We start from the raw sequence: 23244 nt of genomic DNA on the forward strand, positions 1-23244 counted from the left end.
ATGACATGCTTTGCATTCTTGCAGCATAACCACTTTTACTGTTTCATATCACTAGTTATATTTTCTCCCGTCTATTTTGGTCATATTCTATGCTACTTACATTAAAAGCAAACTTTGTAGACATTTCGTTTTTACTGCATTCATCACCACAAAGTTTTCAACAAGTAATGTATTTCTGTGAATTATGTAATCATTTTCATCCTTTGATATATTTGGATTTCATGATATTTATGCTCTTGGTCTTCTGTATTCATGTATATTAATAGGTGTCAACCCCTTGAGATGTAAACCTGTATACCAGACCAATTAAAAACTTACAATGACCAAATTATATTACATGAAAAATGTATTCATACATTATATAAGAGCAGCAGTTTTAAAACAACAAATGCTATACAACACTTCGATATCTTCACTGCATATGTAACAAAAAGCATGGGAAGATCCTAACTTTGATACATATACAATGCCAGGGAGGACTTTAATCCAATCAGCCTGAAACTTGCCATGACCTCAGTCATTGTCTTCAAGCTTGCGTTTCTTTGAGTCAGTCTCAGCCATTTGATGGATAGATATTTCAACTTGATGAAAGAAATTAAAAAAAAATTAAAATTTAGATTTGACAAGTGATAGAGGAAAATTTCTAGATTACAAATGTGTTATGAATTTATGTTTTGTTCCCTATAAACCCCAAGATATTACGCCTGAAGCCATCCAAAAATTGAAATGTAAAAATTAAAATAATGGAAAAAGTAGTAGTCCAGAGGTTTATGCCTCGTAAGCTGTTGATCGTTTCTATTAAACTTGTGTACCTGGTGTTTGAAAAGTTATGAATTTTCTATATGGTGTGCTGATTTTGGTCAAAAACTTGATAAAATTGACTGTTAAATATTTTCAAGCCACAAGAATGAAGTCACTCAGTATCTGTACTACCTCTGTCAATGGGGGCCCAGAGTGGCCGAGTGGTCTAAAGCGCTTTCTGTTACGGCTCACTGCCATCTCACCTCTGTCTGCATGGGTTCGAGTCTAGGATTTGGCAAAAGTGGGTGAGAAAGCTTGCCAGTAGCTTCTTGTGGGTCGGTGGTTCTTCCCGGGGTTTTCCCGGGTTCTTCCTCCACCATTAATACTGGCCGCCATGCATAGCCTATCATGTGCTTAAACAATGGCATTAAACCCCAAAACAACTTCTGTCATGCTGGCAATGCATCTTCCTGTTTGCATTATGTATCTGACAAACTTAATTCAAAACTATGACAGCATGATAAAATGCCAGTGCTAAATTCAGCAGGCTATTTAATTTTAATTAGTATATTGTTAAAAGTTTAAATAAATCGACTTTATCTCCACACAGAAAAGTCGGATAAATTACGGCTACACCAGCATGACTGCCACACTATGTTAAGTATAAAAATTGATGTAAACTTTATGCATTTGATAGTAAAAAGTATAAATAATAAAATAATAAGTATAATATAAGAAAACATACTTACTACACAGGTGGTCAGTCAGTATTAGAAATCTGAGTGATTGTCAACAGGATTCCATACAGACAGGAGTTGGACCATAAAATGAAACTCGTTTCATTATCAGACAAAGGATAAGTACAGCTTTTTGTATGATTTGATTGGTTGTTTCAGGCCACCCTGATCTCGTTGAACAAAAAATTATTTCCAGAGTCCCGGATACACACAAAACAAAAAATTGTATGCAAAAACCGATAAGTTGACACCTATGTATATTTCACATGTCAATACATTGCACGTATAAACTATATTTTCCAAAGATCATAACATGTCATTCTGGTGTTACACAATTTTTATCACATTATCTTTCGGTTTATCCTCATTTAGAATAAATCACAAGAGATGAGGTAGTATTGTGCTGTTTGCATATAGGACATGCATGCCTTATCTGTGCATACCTCCAGAATCTCAACCAGAGTGCATACCCTGATAGTGGACCACATTCTTGAATTTCAGACCTCTGAAACAATTTTTTTTTTGCACACCGTAAGGCAGATTGTATTATGTTATGATGATGTTCAGCCATTAGTTACCAGTTCAGTTTATTGTTTCTGCTTTATAACTCGAAGGCTATATGAGGTACATGTGTGAATCTTGGCACATTTATTTTTCTTGATTTAACAGTAATGACATGTCACATATAGCATAGTCAAGGTAGTATCTTTATGGTCAAGATAATTTTTAAATATTTTATGCTTTTTTTCACCAAGTAATGAGATTAGTTACTTTCCATTTTGGTAACTTCAACAAAAATACACAGGGGACAAAGAAATCTCTGAACTAGCTTTTGTGAACACATTTGTATATAATACTATGTTTGTTAATGTATTTATAATCACTTAGCATGGTTGTCCCTACTTAGGGTTCAGATCCCGCCCGCTGCCCCATGTGGCCCCTGTCAGTAGTGATACTGATAACAGTGGGTCCCCTGCTGGGTCTAATAGGTCCAGTCCTGCTAGAATTGAGGGTAAGATATGCAGCACCAATGTTCACAGCATGTTTTGTAAATATTGTTCATTGTTGTTTACTATTGTCCATAAGCTTAAAACCACAAGCCTTTCCATATGTGCATGATGTGTATTTGTGTATGATGTTGAGTAGAAATTTGCATGCAAGTCTTGCCGCATGTCTGAAGCATTAATTGTCCACTCAGCATCATACTATTTAATCTTTCGATCCACTGTTGGGGCATACTCTCTACAGACGAAACAGAGAGATGCCTTGCAACCCAGATGAAAATATTTTGGATGTTTTTGACCTTAAATCAAATTGGAGGCGTATACTCCATCTATAAATTTCCAACTTTTCCTTTCTTTCTGTCTTTGATGATAAAGTTTCTGTCTTTTCAGTATCAACACTTTGCCATTCTCACAAACGTAGGCATCCTTGTTACATACCTGCATGGGTTGTTAATGTGTCCCCTCACATTGCTATAGCTGCATTTAAATAGGTCCAGGTTTGTTGTGTAATATAGAAAACTTGCATGATATTGCTATATAATTTCCACTTCAGTCAGAGACATACAGGTCAGTTTTCTATATTTAGTCTTATTGTCCTTTTCATAGTTTGATACATGACGCTTTATTAATTTTTTCTGTATAGGCGATCATTTGGCCTTTACTACATGTAACATTGTCTTACATTTGGTATTATAGCATCCACTTCATAAGTAAGTTACTTATATCTGATTTAATTCATATTTATTTTAATTGTACATGCTGTTATAATATAATCTTGTTTATGTGAATTGGGGAATTTTTTCAGAAAATAGTTTGATCTTGACTGATTCAATTGTAAGCACATAAATCTGACCTAGTTCCCGACTTTAATTCAAAATTAGTAAGTCACATGAACCAGTTCTTTTTTTATTTATTTTTATTGTGAGAATAATAAGGCTGAGATCAAGGCTGTCTTGAAAATATGACTCTAGGCTTGTAAATAGTTTTATTGAAGCAAACAACTTTTTAAAAAATTTTTTTTAGAGTGAAATGATTGGTTTTCATCATGGACATGTTTTGAGTATGTGATGTAAACATGATCATGTGACCCTCATCCAGGCATCTGTTCTGTGCAGTATTCAGTTTTTATACCATTGTTTTAGAGAAAGAATCTCGTCTGGGCTTAAAACACTTGGTGTCTGGGTGTTTTTATGTTGTGTCAGTTTGGAGCTATTTTAATGTCTATTTTGGATTCAATAGGATTATTTCTTTTTTCCCTTGAAATATATGTGTGCCCATACAGAATTCTTGAACAAAGACATTTCTTAAAAATTTTATTTGGATTTCCAAAACCAGAATGTTGTTTCTTGTGTTTCTACAAGGAACTGTAGACAACCACACTATACAGGATACAGCATACGTCATTGCCTTCCATCTTGGATTCTTCATTGGGACTAGAACTTGAATTCATTAGAACATTTCATTATTAGGACTTCTAAAATTTTATTTGTGGATTATTCTTGGATTATTTTTGAACTCGATTCTTAAAACCATAAGTTCTTATTTTTTTCATTTTTACAGTATTTTCCAGGGAAATAATTAATTTGTTACATTTTTCAAAGCTTGTAATTTTCACTCTTTCTTGTGTTACTGTTTATTCGAGCCTAAACACATAAGACAATACATAGGATTAGGTGCATTTTATTTGCTTGTATTGTGTGAACTGTAGAAAACCGAAAAGACTCTGCTGTGGTTGATATGTACTAATACTAAAGTTTCCATGCATAGTTTAGTCATAGCATCCACGTCATTGTTGCTATAAATGATGCTTCAGTTATTTTGCTTGTACATGCAGTCGGTTTTCTTTTTCTAGAAGTGATGATTATTTGAATTTATGTTTTATCATCTGCTTTGTAGTATTAATACCAAACCTCAAAAGATAACTTCCTTCTTTTGATCTTTGACGAGAAACAGTTAGCACCAGTTATGATAAAAGGCTACTATTGCACATCTCCAACACACTCAGTCATCATGGAACATAAGGATATAAAACAATACCTATCCGATCAGCTGTCAGATTTAAGGCATTGGTTTTGTGCCAAAGTGGATTTATCACGCATGCTAGCCTGGCTCAGTATGACACAGTTTGAACAGCCCTTGAGGGTTTCATTGGTTCACTTCTCATATAAGACCTGCTTCCTACTTGCACTGGTAATGGCAGGCTGAATTAACACAACCTGTTATGACTCTGTGTTTTATGTAACAGAAACAGAAGCTTAGTTAAATTCAACAAATAATATAATTCTCAAAGTTACACAGTGAAAATTAAAGAGAAGCTTACAGTATTGTTAATTATATGCCAAGATATCCTAAAAGTTATATCCCAAATAATCCTAAAAGTTTTATCAGAAGTCCAAAAGTTTAAGTTTCTGAATGAATTTTAATAATAAATGTGCTGATGCACCAATAATCTTGACTTGGTTGATGTATCAACAGTCTTTATATATAACAATGATATAATCTAGAATGTCTTTGAATGAATTCACAATAATATCAAAATTGTGTTTTTGTCCAGAATGCTAGTGAGCACTTTGTAATTCCAATGAATAATTTAAATAAATGATTCCTCTAAAACTATATTTCATTACAACTACTTGTGATTCCAGAGACTGATATTAAAATAGGAATTACTAATTTCATTTACCGCAGCTTTGTATAAAAACCTAAGAGACAATAAAATGTCCAGGATGTTGATCACAAGTTTGCTTCCAGAACATTCTAAATTTGTAGGTAAGGCTAGACCTTGAACTCAACTGTCAGTAAACATCTAAATTTACAATGTACATGACAAAAATCAGGTAAACCGAAACTCTACCTTCAGTCATTGACAAAGGTCAAGCATAGGATATAAAGTACATGTACAGCACACATCCATTCTCAATGTTTTGACCTGAATTACTTGCAATTCTGACAGAATTGAACAATATAATATATGACAGCCCCTGTTTTCATTGCCAGATCAGGCTCCCTCATTCATAAACCTTTGTAGTAAAATCCCTTAGAGTAAGGGGATGTAACCCCTCCACCTCTTACCTCTTCTCCTAAGGTATTATAATCATTTAGTGTACTTGGGGAAGAAACCAGTTTTTTTCTAGGAGAATATGTTCCCATAACAATTCTTTCCTGATGATAATACACATTCACCATGCCATCTTCTACATCCACATGGATAGCATGCCTCCAGCTGTAGTAGTAACTAAACTATTTATGGGATTTGGCGCCAATTCCTTTATTAATTATCTATAAGCCACCTGGGTTTTCAGATAACTTTATGCTTTTTAGCTAAAATGTTCTAGTCAGGGAATTTGCAAAGTAGTATTAGTTCTAAGGTACATGTATTATGATCTTGTAAGTATTATTGAAAAAACATACTTTACTAGAAAAAAATTGGTTATTGATGAGATGCTATATTTTCTATATGTATAATCCAGTGATGTTAAGCTGTTAAAGTCAGGTCTAGTTTGAGAACATTCTTGACATGGTACCAGTGTTATATATATATTTAAATTGTGTGCTTAACTTTGGTCCACGATTAAAGATTGTAGGGGTCATCTATAAACAGCATATTACATTTCTAAATTTTGTCCATGATTGTAGGTGTATTTTAAGAGTTGTTGTTATGAATTTGGTTTTAAACTAAGTAACAGGAAAGAGTGAAAACCAACAAGTTTGTTGTAAAATTAAAAAATTAATTGTTTTCCTTTGAATACAAAGTGAAAATTTAAAATGAACTGAACAGTATTGTGAATTAAATTGCAAAGTGCTTTAAAAGTTCTATCACAAGTCCAAATGTATGGAATATTCAGAATGAATTCCAGTGGTGTTCTGAGTGAATTCCAATCTTAAATGTGCCAGTGTACCATTAGACTGAAATAGTGTTGATGTGCTAGCAGTCTTAAAATATATGACATTGATATAATCCAAAATGTCTCAAGATGAATTCACGATAATTCCAAAATAGTGATTTACTCCAAAAGTAATGAGCACTTTGTAATTCCAATGAATAATGCAAGGTTCCCACACTGCTGGGAAATCGGGAGAAAGTCTGGAGAAATGATAATTTTTTCCCGACCATGAAAAGCCCTTGAATTTTGCAAATGTTGACGAAAGTTGGGAAAAACCCAGGAATTTTCCTCCACAATGTTGTGCTCAAAACAATTACATCACTGAGTCATAACTGAACTGATCGCGAGTTAAATTTATCAAGTTCTAACCAGAATATTTGGAGGGTGCAGAATGGATCATTTGGGTGTTTGCCATTAATATATTTGTTGAGACAATCCAAAACTCAGTGGATTAGATTCATCTAGTAGACTTTTTGTTTCACAGACAGCTCGATATCAGTATTTTTTTTTAATGGAAGGTATGAAAACCAGTCTAGCATCACAAGAGGCCAACATTGTGGCATTAATGCATAGCTGCTTAGTGGATGGGCTAGCAAACTTAAATGTTGTTAAATTGAGTTATACCTGCATGAAATCGATGTGAAAATTATTTATTTTCTCAGAAATTGCTAGAGTATTAAAATTGTTATGCTTTAATCCGTTGAAAGATGATGAAACTAATGCGTTGATGATATTTTAAGCTGGTACTAGCGATTTCAATAGCATGTCGCACGAACACACAGAATCTCACAACCTTTTTTTTCAAATATTGTAGAAAAAATATTAAATGAAAGTCATATACTGGTTGTAATAAAAATACAAAAACAAAAGAGTACAAAATTCTCTATATTTATTCTGAGACCAACTTCGGAGTTTTGTTGTATCCCATGACTACCACATTGACATATTCTCTCTAGTGCTGGGAGCATACGAAGCAGGGAACCAGACTAATCTGCTTGATGAATCAGACTGGCCGAGTTTCTTTTAGTTATTCTCGAAATAAATATGTTGAGAATTACATGTTCTTTCTGATTTTTACAAAAGGTATCAGACTTTCATTTAATATAATTGAAATTTTCTACAACAACATTAAAAAGGATTTTGTTGATATCACTTGACTATTGTACTTCGATGTCGTTATTTGAGATTTGTGAAGTCATGTGACTATTAATGCAAATGGCGAGTACTAACTCAGGTTTCATCTATGCTGAGTTTTGTCTAGTCTGTCAGCGGATTAAAGACATAATGATTATAATACTTGCCATTGTTGAGAAAATTAAAAAATTCCTATAGGTTTCATGCAGGTATAAGTTGATATAACTTAGTTTAAATTTGCTAGGCCTGCTGCTAAGCTATCTTATGATGGCAGCAGATTCCAGATTTTTGATATGTAATTGCTCTGAACCCACACTCCATCCAAAAGGTCCAATTGTGAAAAATGGGGTTGAAATATTTGGCAGAAACATTGGTTAGAAAAATTTTGAATCTATGAGCTGAACTTTGGTGCGAAACTATTACACAGTGACATGTAGCTTGAAGCATTGGTTTCAGATCTTAAATGGAATGCAGGAGAAATGGGAAATTGTAGTCCCTTTTATTATATATTGAGAAACAATAAGAGCCCCTGTATTAATACAGGTTTGGGGACTGGTTTATTGAACTATAAGAAGAGAAGTTGATTTTACGGAAAATTCAGTCCTTGTTTATACAACAATATATAATTTTGAAGGTCTTGTGTCAAAATTGAAATCAACCCTTTTGTAAATGTCTTTAAATGATGGAATTTTTAACCAGATCGTCTTAAGAAGTTTAGGTTGGTTGAAAAATCTTGTTTGAGATTTTATTGGCTCACATAATTTCAGGGTTAAACTTTTTTCATTACAAGACAAGATTCTTTGCATTTATTGGGTTTTTTTCATACAGTGGTAGGAAATGTTTACTTTGTATAACATGCACATATATTGCTCTAGAATTCTTTAGAATTAAAGGTTTGAAAGGAAGCAAAATAATTTATGTTCCTTATGTTATTTCCATGTAGCAGCATAATGCAGGTCAGCAAAGTAAAGTTAGAACTTGTATTATGTTCACTGAAATGGGTTTAAATGTCAGTTTATGGGATTATAGTCAAATTTGTTTCGTGTGACTCATTCTGTGGTTTTGTACATGATCCTTTTTTCTGACATGTTTTGGAGAGTCTTGAAAGAGAAACATCTTCAGATTTGGAAAATGCATGTTTTATAGTCCAAAATGTTCTTTAATTCCATTCAGTAATGGTCATATGTTAACCTTGAAAAATATTAATTTCATCCTGGAGAAAACCTGGAAATTTATATTTAGAAAAGCATGGGAATCATGAAACAAATATTGAATCAATTATGCGTATATGTTTGTTTTAATTAATATCCATCTGAACATTTTTACATCTGCAAGAATCGATGAATGCGGACTTGTTTGGAAACGTGTACATACCTCCAGAAGCATGGCACATTACATGAACATAGACCACTCTCTTTCAGCATGTGTTGAATAATTGCTGCTGCTATGTTCCTACCACTTTTGTAGAAGTCATTCATACATGCTAAGTTTATCTACATTTTGAGGTAGATGCTTAAATGAAAATTAGCTGAGCTGCAGTTGTGGATATCATTTATTATGACGAGCTGAACAAAGTATCATGCTGTTGTGATACTGTACTATGATAGCTTCACTGTACAACACTTGTAGGGGAAATTTTCTTTTATCCATGGCAGGTTCCTTTTTTTTCACAACAATATTTGTTGTGAAATCATTCTAATACATTCTACAATGGATTGGTAATGTATATGCCAATTTTAATATTGAATTATTTTCCATACCTAAATTTTATTTACTGTAATTATAGGTTATTGCATTTGTATGGGAAAATATGAACGAGTTTTTTGGATGATATACTGCACGACCTTGGGAGTGCATTATATCCATCTAACAAAATGAGTTCATATTTTCCCATACAAAATGCAGTAACCTTTTTATTATATGCTCATTTTCTTATTCTACCTAAGGCTTAATTATATAAACAAAAAATACATTTAAAGAAATGGAGTAACTGAATTTATGCTATATTCTAAGCTAAATACACAAGCGCAGATTCATCAGTACACAAGAATAGCATTATTAATGCGCACATAACTCCGTCCAGATGAATTTGAACTTGGTCGCACACTAGACAGCACTTTGGAAAGAAAAAAGCGGTTGGGTCTAATTTAAACTTAAAATTGAAATTTAGAATTATATTGTAAATGGATGTGCATTGCAACACCTATTCCATTTGGTCTGGAATGAACAGATTTTGATATTTTTGTCAATTCTATGAAATTTAGTGATTCTGGACTGGATTTATCTGTGCCAATTCTACATGAAGTACATCTGATTTCAGCAGTGGAGCAGTATGTTGATATCTGCAAGCGTGTTTCTGTTCTGTCATTGAATGTTTGTGAAAAATATGAATTGTTTCAATTGTAATTATCAAAAAGACGCTATGGAATATAATGTTAATTTCATTTTGAGTGCAATAAGGAAGATGTAATTGCACTTGGAATGTAGTCGAAATTACATTACAATTTCGAAGCGTGTAATGAAGCTTTAGAACCCATGACATGGCTCATGTAATTCGGATTTGCAGAACTAAGAAAGTACATTTTGAGGAAATTCGGGATGTAAAACTGTTAAGTACATTTTTTTGCCATTCTTATTACCAGCTAAAGAAGACAGTTTATGCGTTGTCACTTGCATGTTATTTGTAAGGACCCTGTCTGGCATCTATCACTAGCCTAAATCTGAAACATTGTATCAAAAAAGTTAACGTGGAATGTGGCAAATCAGCTGGTATGTGGCACTACACAAAACGTCTGCTTTAGTTCATTCAGAAACAAATTTAATCAGCCAAAACGTTAAGTGTCTACTATGTGAGTGTACATGTTTTGTTTACAGAGTAGTTCATAATACACTATTTGGCACACATGAGTGCAGTATGAAGTGCACATGAGTGCAATATTGTAAAATACTGAATGATTCTGACATAGTCACAATGTAAATTTAACAGAACAAAATGAGTATATAATAATAGTGTTTATTTGATTCACATTTATATAACATCATAAATAATGGGAAGGATTTTATACAGGTTATTAAACATGATTATCTCTCAAGCTTAAAGAAATTTATTGTGCCAGATTAAGAAGATGTCATTTTATATATATATATATATATATATATATATATATATATATATATATATATATATATATATATATATATATATATTGTAATCCTGCACCCAACTGTCTTATAGACCAATCCATGTTATAACCAGTCAAATCAATTAGCTGAAATGATGTATGTACCTTAAAAAATGGCACAGGGTGGTGGGGTGGTAATAAAAGTGGGTACAGAAATATGTGCTTTTCATTAATGAAGGTGAACTAGTCTGAAATACACCTATATATTGACAACTTATATTTGTGTAGTACATTACATAATTAAGTACCATATGTGTGTATGAAAAATCCATGAATTCGAGCATAGATCACATTATAAAATTCATGTATTCAGTCAAATACTGTTACAAAACATAAATAAAACATATAATAAATAATGGAAGTCCTTATTTGATCTATATCCACTTGACACTAAACAATTCACTATGATATTGTAGCTAGTAGCACATGGCTAAAGTTGTTTACATGCTATATGTACATGCACTTAAATTGTCCTAAATTTTGGTCTGAGATGGTTATCATCTTGCTAAGGCTACCCAGGGGATGCGACTATTCATAGGAAAATGAAAACGTGATCAAATTAAAAAGTTGAACAAACGTTTTTGTGAGCAACCTCATCTTCATTTAACTTCACAACCAGATATCTGTGGTTTCAAAAGATTGTAAATTTAATTTATATTTGTACCGTTGGTAGCAGTCATAAGCAAAATCTTTTTTCCTGCAACAAGGAAACTTTCATGTAACAATGAGTGCCTTCCAGTCGCTTTAGAAAATGCAACAATCTGTCAGATTTCGTAGATTTTATTCAAGTTTGGTGCTGACTTCCTTTTGATGAAAGGTTCTTTGTTCTATTGAAGATTTTAGTCAGCATTGTAGGGTGCATTATTTTGTTATTGAAGTCACTGCTAAAAGGCAGCTTTGGGGGACAAACAAATGATAATTTATTATTGCAGCAACAACATCAAATAAGGTTTGAACATGAATGAGACTTTTTTTTCTTCATTTGTTTAGTATTTATACAGAGCAATCAGTCCTTCAAAGATAATCAGTTTTCTTTTAAGTTTCAGCAAAATTATTTTTACTAGGTACTTTTAAAAAAAGGAATTAGGTGTCATTTGGTCAATTGCAGCAGTTACTGTTCCTGCTTTGACAGGTTGGTCAATTGCAGCAGTTACTGTTCCTGCTTTGAAAGGTTGGTCAATTGCAGCTAGTCCCGGTATGTTGCAGAAAACAAAAATTTCCAGATGTTTTGTCACCATTAAGGAAAATAAGTCACAGTTTGTGACATTGCCGAAGCTTAACACAATCCCTGAATAAACTTGTTACACATTTTTTTTCTCATACTTTTAAGAAGAAAATTTTTTTTGTGTTGGAGGACAATACTATGTCACAATCATCTTATATTAGAATTTATATGCAGTCTTTTCCTCGAAATGATGATAAATGTTTACACGTTATTTTTTGTACCTTTAAGAAGGATTTTTTTTACTTGTCCAGGAGAGATACCTGTATATAAATTTTCAGGAGCCATGCCACAATCATATCTAAATTCATGTTACAGCAGAGCATGCGATGACAGGCTCACACTATATATATATATATAGTGTGAACCTGTATGATAACTATGATCTGCAAGCTAGACTATTTCATCAAAACTGAATATCATGCCAAATATATGGGAATTAAACTTGGAAGTCATTTCTCTCTTTATCAGCTGAAGGAATAAATCATAAGATGAACAACAGTAACAATAGTCTTGGTTCAGATAACAGCAGTCCCCCTGACAGTCCTTTTGGTAGTAACCAGCATCTACATCCACAGTCAGGTAAGCACAGCACTTACTATATTATTATCTAAACAAATGTCAAAAATAAAAAAGGAGATGGTGCATAGATTTCAGCCCCCCCCCATTGTTGCTTTTAAAAATACATTGAAACCTCATATTGTATACATTGAATAAAGACCACTTCCTAATAGCAACCATGTTTATTTTGTCCCATTTACTTACTTCAGAATGTGACCACGTCCCATTTAAGACCACTTCTTCGTAGTCTCGAAGGTGGTCCTACATGAAGGGCTATTAGAGTATTCTTGTAGTATTTCTAGTTTGAACAAAGCTGAAAACCTTGGTTGATTCAGTTGTTGATTGCAGCTTTAAATCAGTAATATGTTATTTGTTTCTTTCGCATAGCTTGCCCTTTCCTGGATGGAAATTCACCATGTCCACATGATGAGAATTCATTATTGCAGAAAAGGGTTACTTCCAGTAATATCTGGAACCAACCATGTGTCATTGTAGTGTGTTCATTAATTTTACACGTATTTGGGTTTTCGACAAAAATAGTACAGGGGTCTGGGCGACTTCTTCCTGCAGGGTTGTGGGGGCAGCACCTCAGCATCTGAGGGTCCAGAAGCTCTTCTCAGAGGATTGTGGGGGGAGGGAGGGTAAAATCAATGTACATGTATCATTTAATAGTTTTAAAACTAAATAATTCCAAGGCAACACAATTTTTAACAATTATAATTATTTTCTTCAGTTTCAAACAATAAAACACATTGACTAGAGTCATGACTAGGGTCGAGCTTTACAAAAAGCAACCATCTTCATCATCATGTTCTTGAAGCTCATCTCCAGAAGGCAGGTTAAAAGCTTTTGGGTAGGCATGAATTGTATCTTGAACAAGTTAGCTCTCTTTTTATTGGTACAGCTGACACATCTGTTTGAACAGATGCATCACTTGTTATATTTTGGTAGTTGAACTTGAGCAAAATTTGATCTCATGACATTTTTGCAAGGACATGGATAGACAGCTTGTTTCAGTTTTGAGATTAATGTTTTAAAATTAACTTCTGAATTTATAGAAATCATCCAGGCACATGATGATAAATTAATTTTTCATCTGTAAGTGTTTTCTTACTTAGATTCGAGTGAAGAAATATGTTGTGCAATTTAATTTTTATATCTTTTACTTCAAAAACATGTGTTGATTTGCTTAATGTAGGTGGGTGCTAGCAGCCAAGTTGCTGGGGTAAATTCTCAGACCCCGCCACTTAACGACACTACTACACTAGCCCATTTACCCTCAGTCTGATTTTATAATTTAGAATTCATTCTCTTTTAGAGTTGTTTGTATTTTTTGGATACATTGTTATGTATCTTTGATTTGTATTTGTTGGCTTTTTTCCATGATTATATGTTATGTACATCTGTATTTTATACTTACCTTTGTCCAAAAGCAAGTTAATAGTTTACCTGACCAGTGGCATTTATTATGTAAACAATATAATACATAGCTAATAGTTCTCACTGATTGTGGATTGAATAGTCAGATCATTATTAATTGTAAAAATCTTTACTTCAGTTTGAGTTAAAGATACAAAACTGTCTTGATTGTGACCTTAGAAACTTCCAGAATGGAAACTTCCCATTAAGTTGACAGTATTTCCAGAAAATGGTAATTGTGACTTAGTTCAAACAAATGGGAGCATAATCTCATTTATCTAAGAATTATTCCTTCTTGCCTTAACATCTGAAGCAGAATCAGTCTTATTGTATCCATTGTTTAATTTGGTTCAATTTATTTATTTATTCAGATTATTATTCACTGAAATTACAAAGTGCTAAATAATATTGTTGGACCAAAACATTCATTTGGAATTAATGTGAATTCATTTGGAATTATAGTGAATTCAGACAAGGGCATTTTTGCCATATTATTGTGTTACATTTAAAGACAGTTAGCACATCACTACATTCCAGGCCATTGTCACATAGCACATTTGAGACTACAGGCATATCAACACATTCAGTATTGGAATGTATTTTAGGTACCACTGGAATTCAATTGGATGTTCTTACATTTATATTTGTTATAGAACTTGTACGACTATTTGGGATTTAATTCACAATAATATGTTGTGTTTTTCAATTTCCACTTTGTGTTATACGGAAATTAATCATTTGTTGAATTTTACAAAATGTGTCGGGTCTTCACTCTTGCATTTACTTTGTTTAAGACCATAATGTCATACTATTGTTTATTCATAACCTTGACTTTAGGTTACCCTCATCTCCACAGAGGTGTTAGGGTAATTTTTTTATAGTAAATACATTTTTCATATTTTCCAGTCTTTGGGAACTGATATCTATTTAGTTTCCTTTGTTACAAGTCTGTGCTCTTAAAATAAGTAAGAGAAAAGAGTGAAAAGCAACAAGCTTTGTAAAATTCAATAATTTATTTCCCTTGAATGCAAATAGAAAATGAGAAAAAAGAACTTACAGTATTGCAAATTAAATCCCAGAATAGTCCTAGAATTACAGACACAAGTTCTAATAATTTAAAGACTTAAATAAAATTTGATAGCAGTCCAAACTAAATCCAGTACTGAAGGTAATGATGTGTCTGTGATAGCTGCTATAATGTTAATGTGCCAACAGTGTTTTGTTGAATTACACTCATATAATTCACTCTAAATTCCAGTAATTGTCTGTATCCAAGAATTTTATCAGAGCACTTTTGTATTTCCAGAGAAAATAATCACTTGAATTCAATAATTTGAAGTTATAAATTCCAGCCCAGCTGGACACAACATATAATACAACTTGAAATTGATAGTTCTTAAAGCACAACTGAAAAATCCTGTTACAAGATTATATAGTTCTCCTCTTGATCTCAGGTCACAATTAGCATTTTCTAGAAAACTATTATCTAATGTAAAAGAATCTGATTCTTACAAAATAAAAATATTAGTCATTATTTGAAACCTGGATTATGTGAAATCAACTAAGGAAATATAAAAACCTAGGGGGCTTCGAGTGGCCGAGTGGTCTAAAGTGCTCACCATTATGGATCACTGCCATCTCACCTCTGTCTGTGTGGGTTCGAGTCCAAGGCTTGCCTAGCGTGGATACGTGGGAAAGCCTGCCAATAGCTTCTCGTGGGTCGGTGGTTCTTCTCTGGGTTTTCCAGGGTTCTTCCTCCACCAGTTATACTGGCTGCCATGTACAGCCTCTCTTGTGCTAAAAAATGGCATTAAACCCTAGAACAACAACAACAAAAATAAAAACCTAGACCTAGACCCAAATAAACATATTTGCTTCTGTTAATAATAATTCTGATTTTAAACCCATACACATAGCGAATAATTTATCCATGTATTTTTTTTTTTACAGAAGTCAATTCAGGTCAAGTAGAAAAGAACTCAGTTTTGGACAAGGTCAAGTCCAACATACAATGCTTCATTACAATAGCATGTAACGAAATTCAATTTTTCAAAAAACCCTAACAAACAAACAATACAAATTAAATATAAATAACACCATATTCTTGTGAGATTGATTTGTGACCTCTCTTTTATTAATTTACTGAGCACATATCACTAAATTGATTTTCCATTCAGTTTTTTATGCTGATCTTGACTCGCAGAAGCTTTCATATTCATTGGTCTTTAGTGGTAAATGCACACCCTTTTGATTATTATAGTCAGTGAAGAACAGTATTTCCATATTATTTCATATTACCATGCTGTTCTTTTTACTATTCTTTATCTCTGGTGTTCATCAGTCAGTATTGATGAAATCATTATGAGTGAAACGTCATTGTTTTAATTCTTTTAATACAAGACTTCAAGGCAGACACAGTTCAGTATTGCAGTTTTAAAGTGTAGTGAAGTCTGTTTCTTTGCAAATACTCATAGATCATATATTTTTATACAAGATTATTAATCTTGTTTTAAGTTTTCTTTTCAGCAATGTCTAAGAAATAAACTTGGGGTAATTGTGGGCATAAAAAAGCTTTCAGGTATTCCCACTCATTCTATATCGGGTGTACAGTTTTAAATGGACAGAGGATTGTCATTTTTTCTGCCACTGGCCAGATGAGGACCTTGCTAAAAGCACTATCATAGAATCCCTCAAAGACTAGGAAAGGGGGTCAGATTGGTATCTCTTCTTTGCTATTAGCCCACTCATTTACTGTGGGATGTGAGGTCATCCATTGCATGGAGGTAACTGGGCCGTCCCTTTTATGCAGACATCGACTTCATGCCTTGGCCTCATTCTAGAGAAGTCATTGTTGCGGTCTACAGACTGGCATCACCCTCTTGCAAAGTGGAGATTCAAAGGAGAGAGGAAGACAGACTCTGTTCTTCCAAATGACCCCTGTTGCTGCTTTGTGCTTTGTGCTTTGATTGATTCACAGTGAACAGTTAGAGACCATCAAACAAGAGGGGCTCTAATGATCAGCCAGCGATTGAAATATGGAAGATAGGGATCCCCAGTGACTTTAAGTGAGATCATCTGTTTGCTTACACTTTTGCTTCCAATCAAGATGATTCCACAAGTAATTCTGTAAATAAAGACCACACATTTTATTAGCCCATCTGTGGCCTCAGTCATCATTGTTGAATGATCTCATTCTGCAGGTAGGTCAGCCTAGGATTTTGCCCCAGAGGAGGGACCTTCTGTCACAGCACAGGGGTCTCTCCTGCACAACCCACAGATTCACCACCTTCCTGCATGGGTTATCTCAAGTGATCTTTCTGCCAGGAAAGGTTTTCAAACAAAGTTTCCAAGTACATCATTAAAGCCAGGATATGCAGTAGGAACAAGTAACATATTACTGAGATTAAAATTTGGTTTTGATAGGCAGTAGAATTAATTTTGATGATGTAATACTCACCTGTTGCTATTTCCAGATTCTCTCCCACCTCACACTGATGTCCCACAAGTAGTCTGCATCCTTGGAAAATAGACCAGGATGACTGTACATGGGCCAGTGATGCTAGATTGGCTTCCAGAAATTTCTGGAAGAATTGTCTTTTGGAGGATGAATAGTCATATTGATGAGGGGAATTTTCATCCCATAAAGAGTAAGCTACAGAATAGAAACTACATCATTAAAATTAAATTGTACCCCTTTCAAAAACTACATGATAGTTGAGGCCATATATTTAATCTGGCCCACACTCCCATATATTCCAAAAATTGTTGGTAGTTTCAGCCATGAACTAAACTATTTGGAGAGAACATCACATACAAGTGAACACATTCTGTTCCCACCCAAGTGTATAAATAAACTTGTGAAAACCAAACTCCTTTTGGGATCAACAAAACGGTTCTTCTGTTGGAGACTGTAAGTTTTTATTAGTACAGTTTTTTTTATTAACTTCATTTATGAAAAGGGCAATGGAGGCGAGAATCCTGAGATTTAAAGTTTTCAGAAAGTTCTTCATTTAGACATTCAGGTGTTTATAACCAGAAGTGCGGAGGTTTATTGTTGATCCTTTGTTCAGCAGATATCTAGACCCCTGTATTGCACATAATTCTTTTTAACACGAAACAATTCTTAATTTCAGAGTATGAAAAACCAATTGTAAAGTAAATAATGATCATTTTGTGGTACTGACTGTGTATGAAAAGTAAAGGGATCATACCTAAACAGTGTGTACAGAACACATGCTGCAAAACAACCTAACAATACAAACGTACAAAAGAAATGAAATCTTTTGTCTCGTTCTGCTCTCAACTCAAGGAACTTAGCCCTGCAGAATCTTGTGCCACAAAACTATGTTGATCAAAATATGTCTGTCTTACAAAGAGCACTGATGAACCTTAAATGCTTATATGGAGTATATAAATCTGGCATAACAGTCAGCAAAGCACTGGTTTAACTAAGAAAGTGAAACTTTGTCAGAGCTTATGTAATGAAAAATCTTATTTTGGAGCAGAAATATCCAAAGGACAACACCTATGATCTGTGGAAGATTGTACTGATCTTAAAAATCAGTTTTCCAACTTGTTCAAACTGACTAAGCAGTCTGTGAAAGGGGTGGGGTCTCAGCAAAGAACAATACTTGATGACAGATAAGGCACAGATTAAGCCCAGAAAGAGTCAACAGATTAATGCTGATGTGTTTTTCAAAAGATTTTGATTTAATTTGATCTCATTCATAGTGAAGTACGAAGAAAGAGAGGGATATTGAAGTGTTCGGTACATATTAAACTATGGGTGTTCCCTCCTCCCCCTCTTTTTTTCCACTCTCCATTTTTTTGTGACAGGTTGAAATTCCCCCTTTAGATAAAATCCTGGCAGCATCTCTGCAGTGGTGGTACTATTGATGGCTAGACCTAGGTAAAACATTTCTGATTGTGGCAATACCAGTGATTGAATAATTCACATCACAATATTTTGTCAGTTATGATGTTTCAGTATTTGCTGGGGTGAATAGAGGTGGTACGTAATAGTACTGGTCACAAGTGAATGTCCTTGTTTAAATCTGCAGTGCTATGAAACACATTTCCAATTTTTTTTTCTCATGAAAACTATATTTTTTTCAGACATGTCTCATTTGCGGAGAAGCCTTCCCAATGTATCACGCCTTGCTCAGCCCCAATTTTCCTTGCATGGCAGTGAGCCACATCTAGATCAAGCCCAGTATGAAGACCCAGTGTCACCAGAAAGCCAGATTTCTAGGCTACAGCCCCTGAGGCGTACCTCGTCACCAGGCATAAGTGGTTTGAAAACACCTCAGCAGCGAAATGAGCGGGGCATGTCACCCCAGAGGGCTGGGCTACCACAGCCATCTACTCGGAGATCAATACCTAGAATGACAAATACAGGGCGATCCACACCTTCAGGATTGCCCACCCCCAAAAGGTTAGCGTGATAATACAACCGAATTAAACTACTGTCTATACTTGCTTTCAAGTCCAGTCCAACTGCAAATAACAAAGACCCTAACCTGATGTTGCATAGTGCTCCAGCAGATCAAAGTCTATGTTGTTTTTTATACTTATTACTCCTAATGAATTACATAAATCTGCCAGTGCATTAAGCAATGACAGATCTGGGTCTATGCAGTTTGCAGTTGGACTTGAGTTGTAAGCAAATATAATCTGTAACTAAAATTGATATCTTTGTTTTCATATGCTTTTGTCAAGGAGTTTTTGAGATACTGCCAAATTTATTGTACTATTTTGTTTTGGGAATTGGAAAGAAGTTTACATTTTGCTCACATATTCTTCCTGTTCGTAATTCAGAGATAATAATTTTGATTTGTCTGTCTGCATTAATCAATGCCTGATCTTTGTGTTTGATTCTTTTTAATAGTTGTCTTTATCCTTGATCTAGATCTTCCTGTTTGAATCTCTCTATGCATTATATCAATAAGAAAAGGGCTACTTTTCTTTTAAGTTATAGCAGGATCACTGTGTACCCTGTCAGTAGGAAGAATGTATGTACCCTGTGCTGATAATCTATTTTCAGTAGATTACTCACTTCTGACAAACTTTTTCTATGAGAAAGAGCAATTTAAAGTAAAATGGCCAATATTACTCCCAGTCTGTTAATGTCGGTAGTTCTGTGACCTCTTTTGGGATTTTCTCTGCATAGGTTGGGTCAGAAATCTTAGCACTTATTCACATCCGGGCACTTTCAGTGCATAGTTATGACTGCTGAGGTGAAAACAGCCACCATTATTCTAGGTGACCTCACAATATGGTGGAAAATAGGTCACTAAGGAAGTGACATCAACCCAACCAAATCTATAAGATGAGAGCTGTAAGAATCTGTGCACCTTCTTGAATTAGTGAAGATTTGGATGCACTGTCTCCATAAATGACAAGTACTCTGCCCCGTACCCATAGATTGTTTTAACAAAATTGGCTGAAGTTAGCTCAAACAAATCTGATATTATGTTGTGACCCTCACAGAAAGGATGGAAGTTGTCTTCCCCTAATGCTGCATTGTTGTCCAAGACGGGGACATCCGGCGGCAATGATTCTGCATGCTGTAAAGAATAGCGTGTCAGATGGGTCCATGCTTCCCTAGAGTCAGGGAGTGAATACTTTCAGCTAACATAGCCACCATATTCTGCAATGCCACCACTGCCCTCAACAATAACATTAGGCTGTGTTGAAGGAACTTCCAGTTGTGCATGGGCGAATTTGTCTGTTCTGAGAATTGGCTGACTATCAGTATCAGTGCTGGTGCTACATTCCCCAGAAACATGAATTACACATTTCCCTAATCCTGGGCTGAAATGAATGCTTCATCTTGTCTAAGCTTTGGCAGAGACTATGTCATATCATAGTTGGCCATTGATGGCGAGACTGGTTGAGCAAGAGGGTCGACTCTACTGTGATGGCTGCATCACTGATTTCTGTCAGTCATGGTTATAACGTTGTCCCAATGTAGACAGATTCAAATCCAGCACAAATCCATAAGAATAGTTTGATGCCAAAACTCTAAATCCATTTTCTTTCTGAAAATAATGTTAAATTAAATGCAGCTTCTACACAGACATCCCAATTGCTATATGAACACTGACACAATGTTTGATCACATGCTCCAGTCATCTGATTTATTCAACATGACAACGTATCTAAATTTAGTTACTAGCTTATTAACAACATATATTGGCTGCAGTGACATCATGTCTGGACTGAGAAACCATAGTAGATAAAGAGGGACCCAGCAAGGGACCAGAGAAGAATGCATCGTATATTATGTAAACTACACTTAATCAATTAAATTATAATTGTTCTGGTTATTCTTTAGATACTTACTTGGTATGTGTATGGAATAAAACTATCACTGCACAGCTTTTTTTTATGTGAAATGTGAGATAACCTTTATTTAATTGTTTTAATGTTGTAGAGTTTGTGAATTTTTTGGAACCCCATTCATTAAAGAGGGGTGGAGAGGAAATAGAGAGGATTAAATAAATAAAACCTCCACCATCTCTCCACATGTCCTGACAGAGTTGCTGCTTCTTGTGGAGAATTGCTCTGCACACCGTGCTTTCTCCCAGAGTCGTCAAGGATAACCACCACAGAGTGGACGTGGTCTCTGTCAAATGGGCATTGCTTACTGTGTATGACCCCTGCAAGGAGAGAGAGGGAGAGAGAGAGCAATTTATCTAAATCGATATCAAATGATTTTACACATTTTCTAGTTCTAATGAAGATTATGTAATAGATACTGAATAAGATTTTAGATAGTATTAGCATATTTGCGATGCCTCAAAAACTAGTAATACCACTGTATTATTTTTTCATATACAAAAGGCTGACAGACACCTTTTGCAATAAGTTTATGGTTTTTCTTTATTCAAAGAAATCTGAACAAACTTACATACTGGCTTGATGAAACCTTGTTGCTCTTCTCTTGAACAGTGCAAAGTCATCCTACTTTTGAAAGGTATTCATCTGAGGTATGGACATTCAAATTCCCGATCATACCAGCTACTTAAATGCAAACCGTGTGTTGAGTCCTTCAAGAGTAACAATCCAGTCATGACGCTGAATATACATATAACCAGCTGCAAACTTTAGTTCAATTCTGACTGCATTTTACTGTATGAGACGAGTCCTTAATTGTTCTTTCCAGTTGGAGCATTTTTAAAATTCTTTCATTCTTCACAAAATAAAATTGTTTCAAATAACATAATACTTTGGAAACTTAAATTAGCTTGAGTAGATCTTCCAGAGAAATAAAGATAGTGACCATTGTAACACTGTATCAATCTGACTTGGCATGTTGTAGAAGTTTGGTAATTGTTCCTAATTAATGTTATCTCTGCGTATTGTTGAAATCAATAATAATTAGAAAAAATTTGACAAATCTTAAATGTTCAACATTTTTAATGCATTCTTCCTGGTTGTATCCACATGTGTCTTATTATTTATTCGTTCTTGTAATGTATATATAAAATTGTTTTTATATCACAATAGATAAAACTAATTAGTCATATGGTAGTATATATCTAAGACTTTTAATTATTTTGATGCAGTTTCCTGTTTGTGATTGTTGGGGCATTTGGCTATTGAGTCAAAAAAATAAAACATGCAAACCAATTTCTCCTTCGAATATGTTCCCCCGCTCTCAATATGTTAGGAATATTAGCCTCCTACCTCGTGAATCCAGCCCTACTAAAACACAAAATCATCTTTTTCTATTTTATTAGAGTAAAGAGCAATAACTCTTGCTCATTACTTCTCTTGGCACCACCAGGTGTCACTAATTTTTTAGCTTTGCTGCCGTACTGGATAACATCATCCAGTTTATCCTTTGACAATCCAAGCCATTTTTGTGTTCAAATTGACACATCCAACGTTACTTTTGGATTTAGTAGAACAGTCAGTTAAATAATAGAAATGCACAAGTTCAAATCCTAGTCTTTTAATTTTGAATGCAACACTGACTTTTTCAGTTCCTTTGTTAGTAATGGGGAATATATTTATATTAGTGAGTTAGTAACTTGTTGAATTACTAATTTATGCTTCGGTTTCTCTTTTTGTGTCTTGTCAACAGAAGGCCATTTAAATGTTATTTATGCAACTTCAGAGCTTCAAAGTCTACCATGACTCATGCATGGTTTATACTAAGTAATCACCGTCTGTAATAATACAGCATTTGTAATATGTGGTCAGGGCAAGTCTGGGCTAATGCAATAGTTAGTTAATCACATGCTGATTTGCTAATCAATGCGTGTAACTAGTTAGTGACATACTGATTTGCTAATCAATGCTTGTAGCTAGTTAGTCACATACTGATTTGCTAATCAATGCTTGTAGCTAGTT

General features: G+C 34.3%; 1 protein-coding gene across 3 annotated transcripts in view; it reads left to right on the top strand.

Moving 5' to 3' along the window:
- The window catches only part of LOC149797410 (SLAIN motif-containing protein 2-like), an 86092-nt gene that overhangs the window by 40406 nt on the left and 22442 nt on the right, over nt 1-23244 (top strand). For 2 of the 3 annotated variants that reach the window (XM_089962195.1, XM_089962196.1), the window contains exons 6-8: nt 2386-2490; nt 12376-12486; nt 19000-19318. In XM_089962195.1, the coding sequence (XP_089818321.1) occupies nt 2386-2490; nt 12376-12486; nt 19000-19318 (535 nt within the window). The remainder of the gene's footprint in view (nt 1-2385; nt 2491-12375; nt 12487-18999; nt 19319-23244) is intronic. The other variant, XM_089962197.1, reaches the window with a different exon arrangement.

This window comes from Sinohyriopsis cumingii, chromosome 6, assembly GCF_028554795.1.
Source record: "Sinohyriopsis cumingii isolate HCF-2022 chromosome 6, ASM2855479v2, whole genome shotgun sequence".
In the NCBI taxonomy this organism is placed as follows: Eukaryota; Metazoa; Mollusca; class Bivalvia; order Unionida; family Unionidae; genus Sinohyriopsis; species Sinohyriopsis cumingii.